This window comes from Taudactylus pleione, unplaced genomic scaffold (genome assembly GCF_031769625.1).
Source record: "Taudactylus pleione unplaced genomic scaffold, aTauple2 ptg000019l, whole genome shotgun sequence".
In the NCBI taxonomy this organism is placed as follows: domain Eukaryota; kingdom Metazoa; phylum Chordata; class Amphibia; order Anura; family Myobatrachidae; genus Taudactylus; species Taudactylus pleione.
The window spans coordinates 23,222,287-23,240,128 of record NW_028284421.1 but is presented as its reverse complement, the minus strand read 5'-3'; the positions used below and the strand labels follow the sequence as shown (position 1 = coordinate 23,240,128).

The following is a 17,842-nucleotide window of genomic DNA, read 5'->3' as shown; positions in this document are numbered from 1 at the left end:
CAGAACCGCAGGGACCAAACGGTCAAAAAACACAATGCAACACGACTGAGCGTGAGGGAGGGAACGCAGTGTCCCCCAGCATGAATCAAAGAAAAGGATTCAACAGTAAGTACCCACAAATCCACCTCTTTCTTCTATGCTGGGGGACACTGGACCATGGGGACGTTCAACAGCCGCCCCCAGGAGAGTGAACGCTTAGGTTGCCTGACCAGAGAACTGTACACCCAAAGTGGGCATCGCCAGAGGCAAAAATATGAAACCTGTAAAACCCAGCGAACGTGTGGAAGAGGACCAGGTAGCTGCGCGGCAGACCTGTTCAGCCAAAGGCCCCATGGCAAGCCGCCCATGAGGTTGCCACTGCTCGAGTAGAATGAGATGACACTTTGTGAGGTGCCGGCCTCCCCACATCAGAATAGGCCCGAGAGAGGACTGAGCGATCCAACGGGCAATGGTCTGCTTCGTAGCCGGTCAGCCACGTTTGTGAGCGTCGCACAGAACAGACAAGGAATCCATACGACGAACGGAAGAAGTCCTGTCCAAGTAGAGCCGCAGGGCCCAGACGACATCCAACAGAGCAAGACATTTTCCTGGTTCAGGTGGAAAGTCGAAACCACTTTCGGTTGGAATGAAGAAATTGTTTGGGAAACCGCCCTATCGTCATGGAATGAGGAACGGTGGCTTGCAAGATAAGGCCCCCAACTCGGAAACAAGCAAACCTGAGGCGACGGCCATAAGGAAAATCAATTTCCACGTCACAAATTTAAGGTCCACAGAAACCAAAGTCTCAAAGGGAGTCTGCTTAAGAGCTGAGAGGACTAAAGCTAAGATCCGATAGAGCCACCGTTGGCTGAAACGGAGTTTGAACCCGCAACACCCCCTGCAAAAAAGGTCCGAACATCTGGCAGAAGCGACAGATGCTACTGAAAATAAAGCCGAAACTTGCACCTTCAAAGAGCGAAGCCGCAACCCAGCCTCCCTGAAGAAAGGGCAAAAACTGAGGAAGGTGAAATCCTGGATGTGTTAACCTCGCACCGTTCACACCACAAGATGTGGATCTTCCAGACCCTGTGGTAGTTGCGCAACGAAACCGGTTTCCGGCCCTGCAACACGAGCCAGGATGTTAAAGCCAATTAAAGGTGGTCCTCGTGCCAAAACGATCCCTGTAGAAGCAGATCCGGATGCAGCGGAAGCCGCCAGCCGGGACCTGCCTCCAGTTTGAAGATGGCGGCGTACTACGACCTGCATGGCCAGTACAGGGCCACCAGGATCCCCAGTACCTGTTGCTCTTTGACCCGCCGGAGTATCCGAGGTAACAAGGGAATCGGGGAAAGGAGTGGGAAGAGGTATGCCAGATGAAAGTTCCATGGAACAGTCATGGCATCCACTGAGAGGGCCAGCGGGTCCCTGGACTACACACTAAAAGCGGAGAACCTTGCAGTCGTGAGGAGAAGCCATCAGGTCCACCTCTGGAAGGCCCCCCTTCCAAACCAACTGTTGGAAGACCACCGCATGGAGGCCACTCCCCCAACAGGAAGGTGGTCCTGCTGAGGAAGTCCACCTCCCAATTTTCCAAGGCCGGAATGAACACCGCTGACAGTGCTGAACAAAGGCTTCTGCCACTGCTCCCGCACTCTTGGTGCAGCCACTTTGTGACATGCTCTGGCAGAAGATGGTACAGGGATACGCAATTGCGAGGAACAAAGAACTTCTTATCCAGGGCTTTCCACGCCTTTTTGTAGAGATCCGAGGAAGCAGGGAAATTAACAATCCACTTGAGCCTACGCTTAAACGGTCCCACCGCTTGTGCTTGGGTATCCAAGGCCAGGGACTGTCGTGCCGCAGTAATAAGGTCTTCCACACCTTGAACCAAAGAGTGCTCCAGATCTTCCCCCTCAGAAAGAACCTCCTCCTGAAGTTCGCCCTTCACCTGTTTGGAATCCAAAACGTCTAACGGCCCTCTGGAAGAAGAAAGATGCTTATGCGCCTCGCGCTGCTTAGGATCCTCAAAGAACCATTCCATATAAGAGGAAACTTTCTCGAATCCAGCCGCTGTGTGCTCCATGGTACAAAGCCAGGGTGTGTCAGGTCCCAGCTGGGGAACTACCACAGCCACAGCTGGTGACTCAGCACCCTGTATGGCTGAAAAAGGCGCTGCTGCTGCGCAAGCCTGTTCCTCCTGCTGAAGTGCCATATGCTGCACCAAGTCGGAGAGCGACCAACCCATAGCCTGTGCCCATGCCAGCTAGTCTGGGGTGCCACCCGACAACTGCACGCAACTAGGCCCTGCTTGACAGTCCACATGGCAATTTCATGACACTGGGCACGCACAAAAAAAAACAAAACACCATAGTCGCGCTTTTCGCTTTGACAGACTTTACTCAGTCCCCACTGATTACAGTGGACGCAGGCAGGTAGTCAAACTAAACAGATCACTGCAAACTCCATACCACACACTGAGGCAATAATAACAGGATTTTGGTACTTACCGATAAATCCCTTTCTCCGATTCCACAGGGGACACTGGAGTTCAAGACAGTGGGGTATAGACGGTGGTAGAGCAGAGCCTGGCACTTTAAATAATTCTGAAGTGTGACTGGCTCCTCCCCCTCTATGCCCCATCAGCCCCAGTTTTAAGAACTGAGCCCGAGAGGAGACGGTAAGGAGAAGACCACAGAACGGAACAATACCGACTGAAGGAGAACAGAGGAACCCACTGCAGGGAACACATGCAGTCACACAACTAGATAAGGACCCAACAAAACGGCAGGAACGCAGCGCTGGGCGGGCGTCCAGTGTCCCCTGTGGAATCGGAGAAAGGGATTTATCGGTAAGTACCAAAATCCTGTTTTCTCCTTCATCCACTAGGGGACACTGGAGTTCAAGACAGTGGGGACGTCCCAAAGCCAACCTCCCGGGTGGGAAGCGCGGAGAACTTGCCGACCTTTCGGCCAACCGAAACAGAGACAGCCCAAGACTGGAGGCATGTCGTAGAGCCAGGAGACAATCAGAGCTCCTTGCTGAACAGTCACAGACATTCCACAACTTACAGCATAAATTCAATGGAATACGGCTAGAGAGTAGCCGCAGATGAGAAGCATCAGAACACCGTAAGCTCAGCCAAAAACAGACCAAGCAAGACCGCTGGGAGCAGAAAAACCCCAACTAGAATCCATAGAATGGCCGTAACATGAGAACAAAACTCGAGAAAACCGTACCAGCGACAACTACAGGAAGCTGCAACAGTCTCAGACAGCAGAATCCCAGCACTGCGGGACATCAATCATATAGATAAAAGTATAATGATACCAATATAGAGAGACGGAGCTGAACCCGTCCACAGACTCCTAACCAAGCAAACAAGGTGGCAAGAGTCACGACCTAACAGTCGCCCTGAACCATTCTCGAGGTCCAACTACTAAAGGGTTGGTAACCAGTGTAAGGTTTAGACCATAGAAGTTGTCAACGAGTGGCGATCCCACTGGGCATGAGGCGGATACGAGAGGATTGAGACTACACTTCCTTCCAGTGGGTCAGACGGCAGTACCACCCCTCCTGTCAAACAGCAGACAACTTCCTACATGATGGTAGAGTGTAATCAGTACCAACTACTGGCCTGAACATAGTATGAAAACACCCAGGATACCCTTAGCAGAAAAAGAGCACGGATGCCACCTCCACCCAGGGAGAGTTACCAATATAGGGAAGTATCCCATCCGCAAGGCTAAAGCACTAGGACAACTATGAAGGTACCATTCAGGTACCTGTCAGTGTGCTGAATTTATCAACAGATACTGAACAGGAAACAAACCAGGCCCCCTGTATGGAACATAGAGACTGTCACACTTTATAGTAAAAATGTGCATTAGCCCATAGATGCGCTTCAGTCCATAAACCCAACAGATTCCAGTAGAATAGGGTCACAAATCTCAATGTTACAACTATGCACCTACATACCAGGAAAGCTCTAAAGTGTACAGCCAACTGATTTAAAAGAACTGAAGGCTGCTAGGACAGCAGCTAGGGTGCGTAAGATAGAATAACAGCTATGTCAGGATGCATGAAAAGGAAGCATCTTCCGAGGCATTAGTGGGGTAAGCCCGCTTACCTGTGAGCGACCAGAAACCCTCTGGACGCTATGTAGAATGTCACTGACCTTATTCATCTCACAGCAACCCACCACGACAGGTACAGAGAGTAGCCTCAGTGGGCAAAGATCAATGCTCTACAGCACGGACTTCAGTCTGGAAATGCTGCAGAAGAAAATACTGTAGAAACTAGCAAATTGTTAGTGGAGACAAGAAGGCCGTACAACAGGACGCTATACCTGAGCCTGTTCCATTAGGGATATGTATCCATATAGAGATTACACATACCCCAAAAACGGTCTGCTAGTGTATCCTTACATTAACACTTATAATGGTGAAGTGTGTATTACGCCCACAATCTGATACAACTCAGGCCAGACCCTGCCTATATCGGCGGGTGGCCCTAGGCCTCATGTAAATTAACTAATAAGCCATGAGGATGGAATAGATCCTGGATTCTCTATGTACTGATAGGAAATGTACCCAAGGGACCATCAGATACCCATTTTATTGAGATATGCGACAAGACAATAATATAAAGTACCAGAATCGATACTGGGAAAGGTACCTGTACATAGACATAGAATGCGTTAATTATCCCAAGTAAGAAGAGATATATATATGTAGTGATAACGCCAGACAGGGCCAAAAACAGATTTCTCCAATTATTAGGAAAATTCATACAAGGAACGGGAATATATCAGTATATATACACATACACACACATAAACATAGCTGCATGAAAAGGCAAACTCTTTGAAAGGAAGAGTTAGTACCGACATAGTAAGTCAGTTGTCAAACTCCTGCACCAGGAGATCAGCACGCTACATACATATACACACATATATATATCCCGCAATAGGAGATCAGCATGCTATATCTATATATACACACACTGCATTCCTAGTGTCTTACAAGTTGGTTACTAAGTGCGCCCTAGAGTGTAGTTGTAATTAATAGGTCCCCCGAAGTGGACGCCGTAGATATAGACTGATGGAAACAGGACTATAACCCGAGGCGGGTGTAAGTACATATACATGTGTGGACATACAGGAAGGCCCCAGGACATGTATAGAGTCCATACTAGAAGCGATGCCGTAGGAGCCTGTGACTATCCTATGTAAGCTGCAGAACATGACTCTAGTCTATAGAGCCACCATATAATATGTATAACAGACAGCTTCTGGTAAACCCTGGCAGCTTTCCAGACGTGGAATAATATGTACCTTAATGATTGTGGAAGTATAGGCATACCTACACATATCCATAATTATATACATATACACACACACCACCCAATCCCTAGGGAGAGATGGTGTTAAGCGGAGTTATAGAACAAACTACCGGATCAGGAGAGTCCAGCCTCTCGTCGCAGCATCCTCTTTAAATATGCTAGGTATCAGACATAAAACTGAGAAGAACATATCCTACCCCTGCTTTAATGGTAAGGATAAGAAGCAAAACACATATATATATATATATATATATATATATATATATACACACACACATACACACATATATATATTACACACACAAATCCCCACATGCCTACGCGTACCTACATACAAGATTAGTAGGTGACGATATAATTTGAAAAATATAACATGGGCAATAGTTAGAGCCATGGAAGGAACTGAGCCCCAGGTCTTAACGCCGGGTTTAGTTTAAAATACAAGTATATACATACATGTGGCTTACCTCCACGCAGGGAGACTGCTCATGTGCCGTGCGTGGCTGTCATTCTGCTACGGCGTTGGGGCAGGAAATGTTAGCAACGTACTATCCCAGACTGATTGCCATCCTGGGACCCTTCCGTTACCGGTGTACTCGCCTTATCAGGTGTGCCCTTCTGGCTCCAGATGATGGAAATCAAAAGATGACCTCAGTGATGCGAGACAGCAATGCCAACCACCACAACGGCCATATGTTACTACTTCGTGTTGTGTGTGCTGCCGAAGGGAATAAATAAGATATAAATCCATATAGATGCACAGATGCATACCTTCTAAGGTAAGCACCGAAGGCTGTTGAGATTTAACATATGTGCAGCCACATATGTGCCCTTCTTATGCATGAGAAGAGTACGGCTCATTGTTAAGGCGAGCCAATGTGAGGCATAAGCCTGAGGATGGGACGCACCCTTTTTGTAACCTTGAGTTAAAGATATGCAATAACCGTAATTTCTGGCAGCAGCCAGAACAGTGGCCCGACTATGCATACTATACACATTTAGGCAGAGTGATCTCTGGCAGCTATAGATGGAAGAAACACACTGCATTATTCTGTTACACATCAAGCATATTTGCCCCAGATGTTCAATGTAATAAGCCTGCCGCACCTGGTATACCCAGGCGGTCTCCCATCCAAGTACTACCCAGGCCTGGCGCTGCTTAGCGTCCAAGATCAGACGAGATCGGGCGTGTGGCCGTAGGCGCTGATAGATATGTGGTGGGCAAAGTGGCGTGGACACAACCTCTATATTAGCCTGTGACATGTTCCTCCCTGTGCTTCATTTTTTTTTTTTTTTTTTTTTTTAAATATAATATTAAACCAGTACACTACCCAGTTCCGTAGGGGAACTACCGACGTGCAATATAACAGATGAGGCAGAGCCAGAATCTATATAAAGACTGCAGGTTAAATTACAAACTCCACAGTTGTGCTGTTAAACCTAATAAGACCAGGTGCTGTAGGTTTAAGTAAAGAAAAAAACGGAAGAGGCCATATGCAAGCACAGGGAGAACATACAAACTCCAAACAGTTAGGGACGTACTGGGAATAAAACCCACAACCCTGTTAAGGGTTGCACCCCCCACAGAACTCCAGAGTGAGGATGCAGGAGATGCTGGCAATAAGCCCCGGCTCCTTTTAAGGCAGGTGCATATGCTGTTTAAGAATACTCGCTGGAGGTAATGGCGGCATCTGTGCACGCCAGCATGGACTAGACTCCGCCCCTTATCAATAAGCTGGCGGGGTGCAAACAATGGCTGGTATAGCAGGCATAATGCGAGTGGGGGAGCGGGAACGTAATAGCCAGCGCCGGTGCATCTTCATACAAGCACCGGCGCCGCAACCAGCAGCCGAGAGCGCTGTGAATAACAGCCTTGCTCTCCGGCGGCTGTGTGCAGAAGCCAGCGCTTCTACAAGCACCAGCGCGGCAGGGAACAGCCGCGCTGAGCAGCTCCCTAAGCCCCGCCATGCGGCCAATTGTAGCCAGCGCCGGTGCAATCTCCGGCGCCGCAACCAGCAGCCGAGGGCGCTGTGAATAACAGCATCGCTCTCCGGCGGCTGTGCTCCTCCCCCTGCAGAAGCCCAGTGCTTCTTCAAGCACCAGCGCGGCAGGGAACAGCCGCGCTGCTGCGCAATGTAGACTCCCTTATGGGAGTAGCGGGTCGCGGCAGGCTCCCTCCCCGTGGGGATATAGCAGAGGGAGGATTCGGCTCTCGTGAGAGCAGCAAACAGAGCGCTGTCAGGCTCTATAAAGTAAGACAGCGCTCATCGTGCAGGGATCAGGCATGCTGCTAGGCAGCAACATTACAGACTGTCTGAACAGTCTCCCTGTACATGTATCCGTGCTCTATGCGCGGTACCTCCGCCCCTTGTAACAACGCTAGCGGCGTTATAACAGGATTCCAGGAGGGGTTATACTACAGTATATACCACCTGAGCCTGGGAGGGGGCAGAGGGGCCGCAGATTAAACTCCGTTCCCCATAAGGGGAACAGAGCTATACTTACCACTGCTGGCATCAGGGCTGCGGCTAGGCATTCGGAAGCACGGACACAGCCTCTATATTAAGCTGTGGCGTGTCCTCCCTGAGCTACTGCCAGGGTGCCTGGGACTCCGACACACACTCTTTTTAGTGGAGGCGGGTCTCCTGATGCCTCCATGTAGCAGGCTGACAGACGCAGTACTCTGTCAGCCTGTCCTCAATGCTTTGTGAAAGCTAGAAATTAAAATAAAGTTGAAATAAAAGAAAAAATACTAAGTGTGGGCTGGAGCTCAGCCCTATGTGACCGGCTCTCTCGGGCACATTCTAAAAACTGGGGCTGATGGGGCATAGAGGGGGAGGAGCCAGTCACACTTCAGAATTATTTAAAGTGCCAGGCTCTGCTCTACCACCGTCTATACCCCACTGTCTTGAACTCCAGTGTCCCCTAGTGGATGAAGGAGAAAAAGTATTAGACACTTATCCTTCCTGAGCACACTAGCAGCCACAGAGGTGAGGAGCTTAAGGCAACACAGCCTGGAAAAAATCTGAGTCCACAGATGCAGATGATGTGGAGCAGAGATCTCCCAGACCAAGGCGGTCTCTGCGGATACCAGAGTGCCGCCGGTCTGGCTGCATTCTCTGCACAACCAGGAACAGAATACACTATACATGTATTTAGCTATAATTTAAATTTCTTGCTTTACATATTAATAGTTAAAAATTCTAGCTGAGCATTTACTGATAGTGCTAACTGCTCATTTCCCAGCTGTCCACTCTCATGGTCTGTGCCTGCAATCTGGTAATTGTTTTACAATAACTATTTTTATACCTTTATAGAACTACTGATGTTCTATGTAAGCTCAAGATAAACACAGCTCTTCACATTGAAAGAGTGCACATATCCACCATTTCATTTCCTCTACAGAAATGCATTTGATTCTGAATGTTACAAAATATTTTTTTTTAATGGAGCAACCCAGTTTGAAATTCTTGTCTTGCACTATACATTAGTAGCCATGATATGCTATAATAATCAATTGTTACTTTAAAGCTGAACATACTGACAGCACCAATTAGTGGAACCCAGCATCATGGAATCAGACAGGATAGGCTGAAAATCACTCACCCGTGTCCTGTATACTCACCAAGGAAGTGTAGCTACCAGACCTTGACCGGTGTTTGCGAGAGACCTGATGACGACGGTTTCTGGGTCTAGCCTTCTCCAGAGCAGAGGAACGCATAGCGTAGCTCTCACTTTGAGATGAAGTGCTGACAGAAAGACAAGCATCTCTAGAGCGTGGTATGCGTGACCTCCCCCAGTAAGTTTCCCTTTCATGGCTGCACAAAAAAAAACACTTCATGTGAGAAACTATTATATACACACAGTCAGTAACAGAACTCCCTGCTCCTCTCAAACAAGGATTTTTAAACCTTAATACCAAACTAGTAGTGTCATTATTAATCTTGGTGTCTGGATGGCGAAATCAGCAACAACAAAATTGATAAAAACAAATTATAGACAGTGCTTGGTGAAATTTTTTAAGCAAAAAGAAGTTCCAAAAACATACAGAAGATGGCAGCTTCCTTGTAGATTACACCTGTTCAGTGCAAGTGCATCCAGGAAAAAAAAAAAAAAACAAACACATGGGGCGCCAAACATGCATTAAACGTATCAATTATCTAAACTTTAAAAGTGCATATAAGCAGCGTACCACAGAATAACTGAAAACATGCTCAATCTCAAACTTTAGTGCTCTCTTTGAATTGTAAAACTAGGTACACACTAGACAATACGTCGCTCGAACCGGCGGATTGGGTCAGAAAATATCGTCCACATCGGCCAGTGTGTACCCGCTATGAGCGACCATGCGCGCTCCCACTGGCTTGTTCATCGCATCGACAGATCGAGCCTACATGCTGCTCAATCTGTCAATTTGTGAACGACCCCATGGTTGTGGAGGCGGCTGGTGAACAACAGATCTGCAGTTGTACAACAGATTGTGCAGTGTCAATTGACCACACGATATGTCACTCATCACATCGTGCATCACCTAGTGTGTACCCGGCATTACCTCATGTTCCAGAACAGGACATTTCAATTTGAAAACTTTCTGGACCTTTTCCCAGGTAACATTAAATATTGATGACACTCCTGACTTGTTAGTAAATACATATGCACATCAGTGTCAAAAAAATATGCTATAGTGTACCACTAACACAAAATATTTCAGATTACACAATTTAATATGTCTGTACACAGATCTAATTATTTCAGGCTACAAGGAACTCACAATTTAGGCCACACAAGACTCCTTTGCCTGGAAGTAGGGACTTCCTATCTACAAATCTGAGACCCAGCAGAAGTGAGGAACTAGCACAGACGGAAGATGAAATGTGACACTTCCAGTTTACAGCTCCGGGACGCCGATATGGACAGAAGTGGGGACGAGATGCTTCCGGCTGTGGTGCCAGTACTTTGTTTAGCCACATTAACTAACATACAATATCTGGATTCTTTTGTATGTTTTCACACATCTGACAGGATGTTTTATTCCACATGCATGCTAAAATGGTTTTAAATGTATATGGGCTTTGTTCCTTTTTGTTTCCACCAGAAGTGGCATATTGATTACTTTCGGTATATGTTAATTGCATCCATTAGTCAAACGGGTATAAATATGGGCAGTAGTTCCACTGACCTGTATCCCCTGAGGAAGTCCAACAGGACGAAACATAGGATTTGTGATTTTGGAGACACCTTTCTGCTGGCTACCTGTGTGGACTAAATTGTGAGTTCCATATGGCCTCTGGTTATTGCCCATGTTTGTTCCAGGATCCCAGGTAAGCTTGAAATAGTTCTATTTACGGGCATGTTAATTTGTGTAATGTGAAATAAAATTGTTACAATGGTATAATTATATTTGAGTAACATATGATTTTACAAATAAGAATCAAGTGTCCTCCATTGTTACCTGTGGGAACACCTAGAGAGTTTTCTAATCGAAATTACCTTTTCTGGAGAATGAGAGAACACTTCCAAGAGATTACTAAAGTTTGAAATTGAGGAGTTAATTTGCATTTATTCCATGGTATGTTGCTTAAATGCACTTCAACAATTTAAATATGTTTAAATACACTATGTTTGGCGCCCCTTGCTTTTTTCTCCTACATTTATCACATTAAAAATACTAGGATTATTTTAAGTAATATCAGCAGTTGAAAAATCAAAACAGACAAAAAAATTCATTACAAAAATCTAATTTTGATTTTGTAAAGTGATATGTTAATCTGTGTAATAAGGCTCTAGACCTAGGGTGACCAACCAGCAGTTATTTATAGCTTGTCAAATTATTAAAACATTTAAGTGAGCCTTTATTGAAATCCATAAATTTGGATTGTAATATTCACATTAGATACTCTCACTGCAAACTAATGGTGCATACACACGGACAGATTTTTCTTCAGATCTGAACTATAACGATTTGAAAAATCGTGCAATCGTTCAGATCTGAAGGAAAATCTGACATGTCTGAATGATGAACGATGCGCGTTCCCGATGGTCAGATAACGATATCTGACATCTGATGTGTTTGCAATCAGTTTTGGACTATTTCAGTCATTTTAATGCAGTCAAAAATCGTTCATAGTTCAAATCGTTCGTCCAATCGTCCATCTGACACATCTAAAGGCCCCCATACATCAGCAATTGATTGCAGCAATCGTGCAATTTGCAATCGATTGAAAAAGGGAAAGATTTTTATACACAATCGATTGTGGCAATTCTGCAATCGATGGAAGAAGGAAAAGATTTTTATACACAATCGATTGCAGATTACACGATTGCTGCAATCAATTGCTGATGTATGGGGGCCTTGACAAATCTGACCGCATGTATGCGCCATAAGGTTGACATTTAATTTTCTTCTGCCAAGAGAAGTAAAATGGCAGCTACTACTGGTTATTAAGATGACTGATAGCAGTTCCCACCTACATTGTTTTATGATCACCCATATAAGCTAGTGGTAGTGTAATAAGATTAAAATTTACATCTGGCTCTTCACTGGGTGGCCATATAGCTCATTCATCCATCATCAAGATCATAAGGCCAATCTTATTTCGTTCCAAGAAAAAAAAAAAAAAAAAAACACCAACCAGACAGCAGGCTGCAGTACTACATAACTGATTAATCCTGTTACAAGTCTTGGCCAGAGTACCCCAGCTACATAAGGGGATATATTTACCAAGTGGCGGCTTGTCCGCAGTTCTGGAAACAGAATTTAAAAGGAAAATATTATATTAATTGGTACACATTCCTGGTTTAGCATTTAATACTATCCCCTTTTGACTCCCATGGCCAAAGCTGCCACTCAGGTTCTGCATAAATTCCTAGAGGACTAAAAATTATGCACAAAGCTTGGCTGCCCTCATTCTAAGCATTAAAACTACAGGGTTCAAATATTCCTACTTTCAGCATATGTAACAATCTACAATTATTTAGCATTTATATATACATATCATACCTCCTGGATCGAGACCTGCGTGGAGTTTTCCAATGAAGTCTATGTCGCCTATCACGTTCCAAGCTTGGAGATGGTTTCCTTATTTTCCATCTCTGCCGTTCCTCAGGGGACCAGTGTCTCTTCCTCCTATGCATCTGGTACAAATATCACACAAGACTTACAAAAAAAATTAGCATCTTATAGATGTACTACAGATTTGCTTGACCTTAAAGGAGCTTAACTGACATTAACTTAATGGATTTAGCATGTATTTAAAATTACCCTTTCAGGCATAGAGGTCACTACAGTGAACAGCTATTTTTAAGTCATGCTTTTTCACCTGAAACACTTTTTAACGGCCATTAAATTAACATGTTAACGAGCATTAACACAGAATACATGATGCGTTGACAGGGTCTCTTCACCCATTAACATGCTATTTATCAAGGAATTCTTTTCGGCTCTGGTCAGAGTCGTAAAACAACCCCGTTAAGTGCAGCCAGCGGGCTGCTTTCGGGGCTAATTGAACAGCCTGCGGATCAATTAGCATTCAGTAAATAACCGCAGCTAACTGAATTCCACCCATAATGTCCTATAGAAACTCTTGACATCACTAGTGCATGGTGTCCTCTACCAAACGTAGAAGGTATGCCACCTAGTGACAGCTTTCAAATCCTGCAAAAACAATAAGGTCAAATAAAATGGTTGACACAAGATCACCAGCACTTCAAGGATTTCTGTAAAATCTTTTTACTCACGGATAGAGTAGCTAAAAAATAAAAAAAAATGAAGGAAAGTAATGTGTAGGGCAGGGGTTCCCAAACTTTTTTGAATTACAGCGCCCTCGAGTATCCGCATTTTTTCCAAGGCACCCCTTGGCCAAAAGTTGAGAAATTCAGCAAACATTAAATGAAGCAAATTATGCTTATTTGTCACCCTTAGGGTTAGTTATGTGGTGGTTGACAGGGCTGCGCTTCTTTTTGTCCCCAATTTTTTGATTGGCAGCCATTAGCCCTGGTTTTGCCTATCACACTGACTAAAAATAATTTTATTTGGTACTGGACCACCAACCCGAGGCACCCTTCTAAGTGCCCTAAGGCATCCCAGGGTGCCACGGCACAGCTTGGGAACCACCGGTGTAGGGGATAATATGGTAGATGTATTGATCAAATACTCTAGTTTTTTTTGTTTGTTTGTTTGTTTTTTTTACAGTTGATTTAAAATAATTTTGTCCACTTCAGTGGACATTGTGCAATACAAACATCCATACGTTTCCTGGAGAAAAATAAGCAACATAAGAACAAATTGGAACCATACCAGACATTTGTTTCCAAAAAACACTTGCACGGTAATAGGGCTTTTTTTATGTTGCACATGCATGTTGTCCACTTAAGTGGACATGTGAATATTTTCTTGTTTTAGTTTGAAAAAAAAAAAAACAACCAACTTGTGTTTTTATAAGTCCTGAAGACTAACAAAAAAAAATTTTTTTTTTAAATATTGCATTAGGATTAAGTTACCATAATTTATGCATGAAAGGGTTGAAAACAACATTTTCCTTATTGCTGATCTTGTACTGAATAAATAAAAAAAAAAAAACCACACTATATACACCTGTGATAATAATCAATCTGGGAACCCTACCTAGATAATGGCATGTTAAGCAGCATCTTCTCTCATCCTTTGATGCTGCGTTCACCAGACACACTTCTGACACCAATGAAACAGCCTCTTTTTGCAATCACTTTAGGTCACCTCCCAGTCTCCAACCTAAAATGCCCAATGATCGCAAATCCCTTCCCAAGATTTAGCAACAACACAAAACATTGCTTAACTCAGGGGCGTTTTAAGAGAGGAGGAGGCCCGTGTGCATTCCCTGTCAGGGCACACCTCCTCTCACCCTGGTGGCCGACTAAAGCGGCTGGCCGGCCATCGCATCATCATTAGACTGAGCACTAGAGTGTGCCCAGAGTCTACTGCACATGAGCAGATCGCCAGGAAAATGGCATGGCCACCATTTTCCTGGCAATTTCCTCACAGCGCATGCACAAAACGCCAGAAAAAATGGCCACGGTGACCATTCTCCGGCGTTTTGAGCAGCACTGTGAGACCGGATGCAGGACCTTGGAGAGGTAAGTTTTAAATAATATGGGTACATGGTGTGCGTTGCGGGTACCCCCTGGACCCGGGGGCCCGTATGTACCGCACACCCTATAGATATGCCCCTGGCTTAACTGCGTAAGTATCGCCACTGCAACCATCTCTGAATCAGGCCCATAGAGCGCAGCTGGTGCCTCACAACATTCCCCATAACAGATCTTTTCTGTAATTTTTCTGAGTTAAGGTCCCACTAACGTACTTTTTTTTCTCCATTCATAAAATATAATACAAGTTGGGTATTTAGCAAAATCAACACAAAGGTGTATATTTGTAATAGGTTGTGAGTTCTGCTGTTGATTTCAAGTGACAATTTAAAATACAAAACCCTACCTTGTTTCGCCTTTTAAATTATTAGTGCTTTTAATCTACAGCCTAGGTTGTGCTGCTTCACAGAAGATGCCAACTATTATGTATACCCCCAAAGAGTTCTACTCCCTACAGCTTTCTCTAATAAAATAATCCTGCTAGATCTCCAATCTAAATCTGTTACATAGATACACCAAATAGTTTGTTATTGCTGATAAAAGCATTTTCATATTGAACACTATTTGCAATCCAAACCAAAGGCTTCTCATTGGATACAGAAATCACAAATCTATCACCACCACCAGAAACCAGTCTGTGCCATTACCTTCTCGCTCATTCTTAATTCAGACATTTCATTGGACATGATATATAGTGTCCAGAGCAGCTTTGAATGGAGAGTCCTGACCACCACTTCTCCATACAAAATTGGATTTAGACAATCTATGGGATGACTATTATTGAATTCATATTAACAATTAATTGATCCCATTTATGGAAATGTACTAAATGGGAGGAGATACACAACAGACTCCATTATGATGATTTGTATGGTAATCATCTCCTTCAATATGTGCAGTTGTGTATGGTTCGTCGATAATATGATGTTTGCAAACAGCAAAACGAAGTTGGATAAATAATGTTTTTTGTAAAGTCTACCACAGCCTTGAGAAACGGACATTAAGTCGCCCTGAAACGTTGGCAAACAGGGATTAGCAGGTGGCGATATTAAAGCTTTTTATTTCTGCACTTTATAGACATACTGTACAATGCTGATTGCAAGTATCAAGACTCATATGCTGCTATGCTTATATGGTGCAGGATTGGACTTCACAAGCTGTGATTTTTTCTACATGGATTGAAACAGTGTAACTTGGACTTTGATATATTGTTTCTGTTAATAGACTGCTGCAAACATCACATCAGAAATGTAACCATATGCTTTTGAATATATAGATTTCGTTTGAAATACAAGCATTGATGTCTTACAAAAAACAAATAAGAATGCCATGTGAGTTATTATATATAACAACCTTGAGGAATGTGAAATAATTACAAGGGCACCTGGGTAGATGACATCTGTTGGAAAATAGGCCCGATTCAGAGCAGATTGCTAGGCTGCGTTCACACGCAGCCTGCTTATGTTTGCAATCTGCACATGCATCGCTGTGGACGAACTAGTACATGCAATTTTGAAGCGTTCGCTTGCTGCGCATAGACAGCTCGCTAGAATGACTGACAGGACATGCCATTTGTGGGTGGTGACAGGGGTTGGTCAATGGAAACGGGGGAGTGGTGGTGCGAATGCTGGTGTGCCTGAAGATCTTTAACGCAGATTAAGAGGCGTGAATAATTAAGACGCTGCGTCATCGTACTCGTCACATGGTTGAAATTCACACTGAAGCACTCGCAGTAGGGTATGGTCGTCCACAAGTGCTGTGATCGCCTCCGATGGTACTCTGTTACCGATGGTTGCATACATATCCTGGAGATGACGTGCATAAGTGGGCATACTTTTGCCGAGTGTGAAGGCATCTAGCGAGCGGGTCTGAATCAAGCCCTTAGTGCCAGACCCTTTGGATAAAATTTTTATATAACACAATATTACCCTCAATGCGCTAACTAATGCGTTAAATTGAAAATAAGATCTTAAAATTCATTAAAAATAAAAACGTTCAAACCGGCTGCTACCCCAAGTATGGTTCTCTGCCAGATGTGGCCCGAAGGTAAAACATGTATAGAGGGGGTCTTAGTGTGCACCTAGAGATCTCTCTTATAAGTGTCCAATGGCTCCAATATGTTTTCATGAACAGTCTTACACAATATCTAATACTGGATCTGAGGATGGAGTTGTGTGGTTGGATTCTTTGTTTCTATAATGAGACCCTCATACCAAAGTTCAACCAAAACACACAAAATCTGATTCTGTACTGGTTCCTTTAATTAAAGTTAAACCCACTGTAGGTCACAATAGCATTATCATCCCACCCGAAATAAAAACAAAAAAAAATTATGTATATATATATATATATATATTTCAGTCTCTCAATTTACCATGACAACACTGATTTCTACCAAGGGGTAGAGCGAACAAACACATAAGGTGCATTCCTGTAAAGCACAGCTGCCACCTGTCATTCCCTGCATGTATGCGGTGCTAGAGAATCACCACCGCTCTAATTAGGCATCTTGCTGCAGAAGAATGAAGCACAGAGAACTTAATTATACAAAACCACTGAAGTTTACAAAAACACTGAATGCATATTATTCAGTTCAGCCAATAGTACACAATCATTGACAAATGATCAGAAAACAAGAGATATGGTAAGAACTTACCTTTGTTATCTCTGTTTCTACGAAGTCCATAGGGTCCACAGGGTTGATCTTGGGGTATAGGTTGGGAACCAAATCTGGGCACCACGCAGTTAAAGCTTTTAGCTCCCAGGATGCACTTGGGTCCACTCTCCCTATAACCCCACCCCCAGCCAGAGGCACCTCAGTTTGTAAGTAGCCAAAGGCCGGAGGAGAAAAAAAGAGAGAAAACTGGAACACTCGATAACCATACTCACAGAAATGGGAGACGGAAAACCGGTGACCAGTCACACAGCCCATTTGAAGCCAGGTGCGTCAGGGCGGGCGCCCTGTGGACCCTATGGACTTCGTAGAAACAGAGATAACAAAGGTAAGTTCTTACCATATCTCTTGTTTTCTACTTCAGGGTCCATAGGGGGTCCACAGGGTTGACCTTGGGGATGTCCCAAAGCAGTTCAACCAAGGGAGGGGACGCTCCTGTGCTGAGAGGAGAATCCGCCGCCAAAAAGGAAGCATCCTGAGAGGCAAAGGAAAACAATGCCTAGAACCTTAAAAAGGTGTAGACAGAAGACCAGGTGGCCACCTAGCAAGGCAAACCAGCCAAGGCGCCACCGCGAGCCACCCACGAGGGTTACATGGCCCGAGAAAAAAACAAGCAGCAACAACAGAAAGGCCTACCCATGGGTAGGCCCCTGAAGAAGACATACGAGGCCGTCCAGCCAACATATGGCCATAGGCCGGCCATCCTTTCCTGTTAAAACCAGAAAT

The 17,842-nt window shown here is 44.5% G+C and overlaps 1 protein-coding gene across 1 annotated transcript in view; it reads right to left on the bottom strand.

Moving 5' to 3' along the window:
* CLK3 (CDC like kinase 3) overlaps nt 1-17,842 on the bottom strand; it is a 94,290-nt gene that overhangs the window by 63,858 nt on the left and 12,590 nt on the right. Inside the window, exons 3-4 of the mRNA XM_088446127.1 lie at nt 12,320-12,453; nt 8,945-9,137 (exon numbers count right to left, since the gene is read on the bottom strand). Of these exons, the coding sequence (XP_088302253.1) occupies nt 8,945-9,137; nt 12,320-12,453 (327 nt within the window). The remainder of the gene's footprint in view (nt 1-8,944; nt 9,138-12,319; nt 12,454-17,842) is intronic.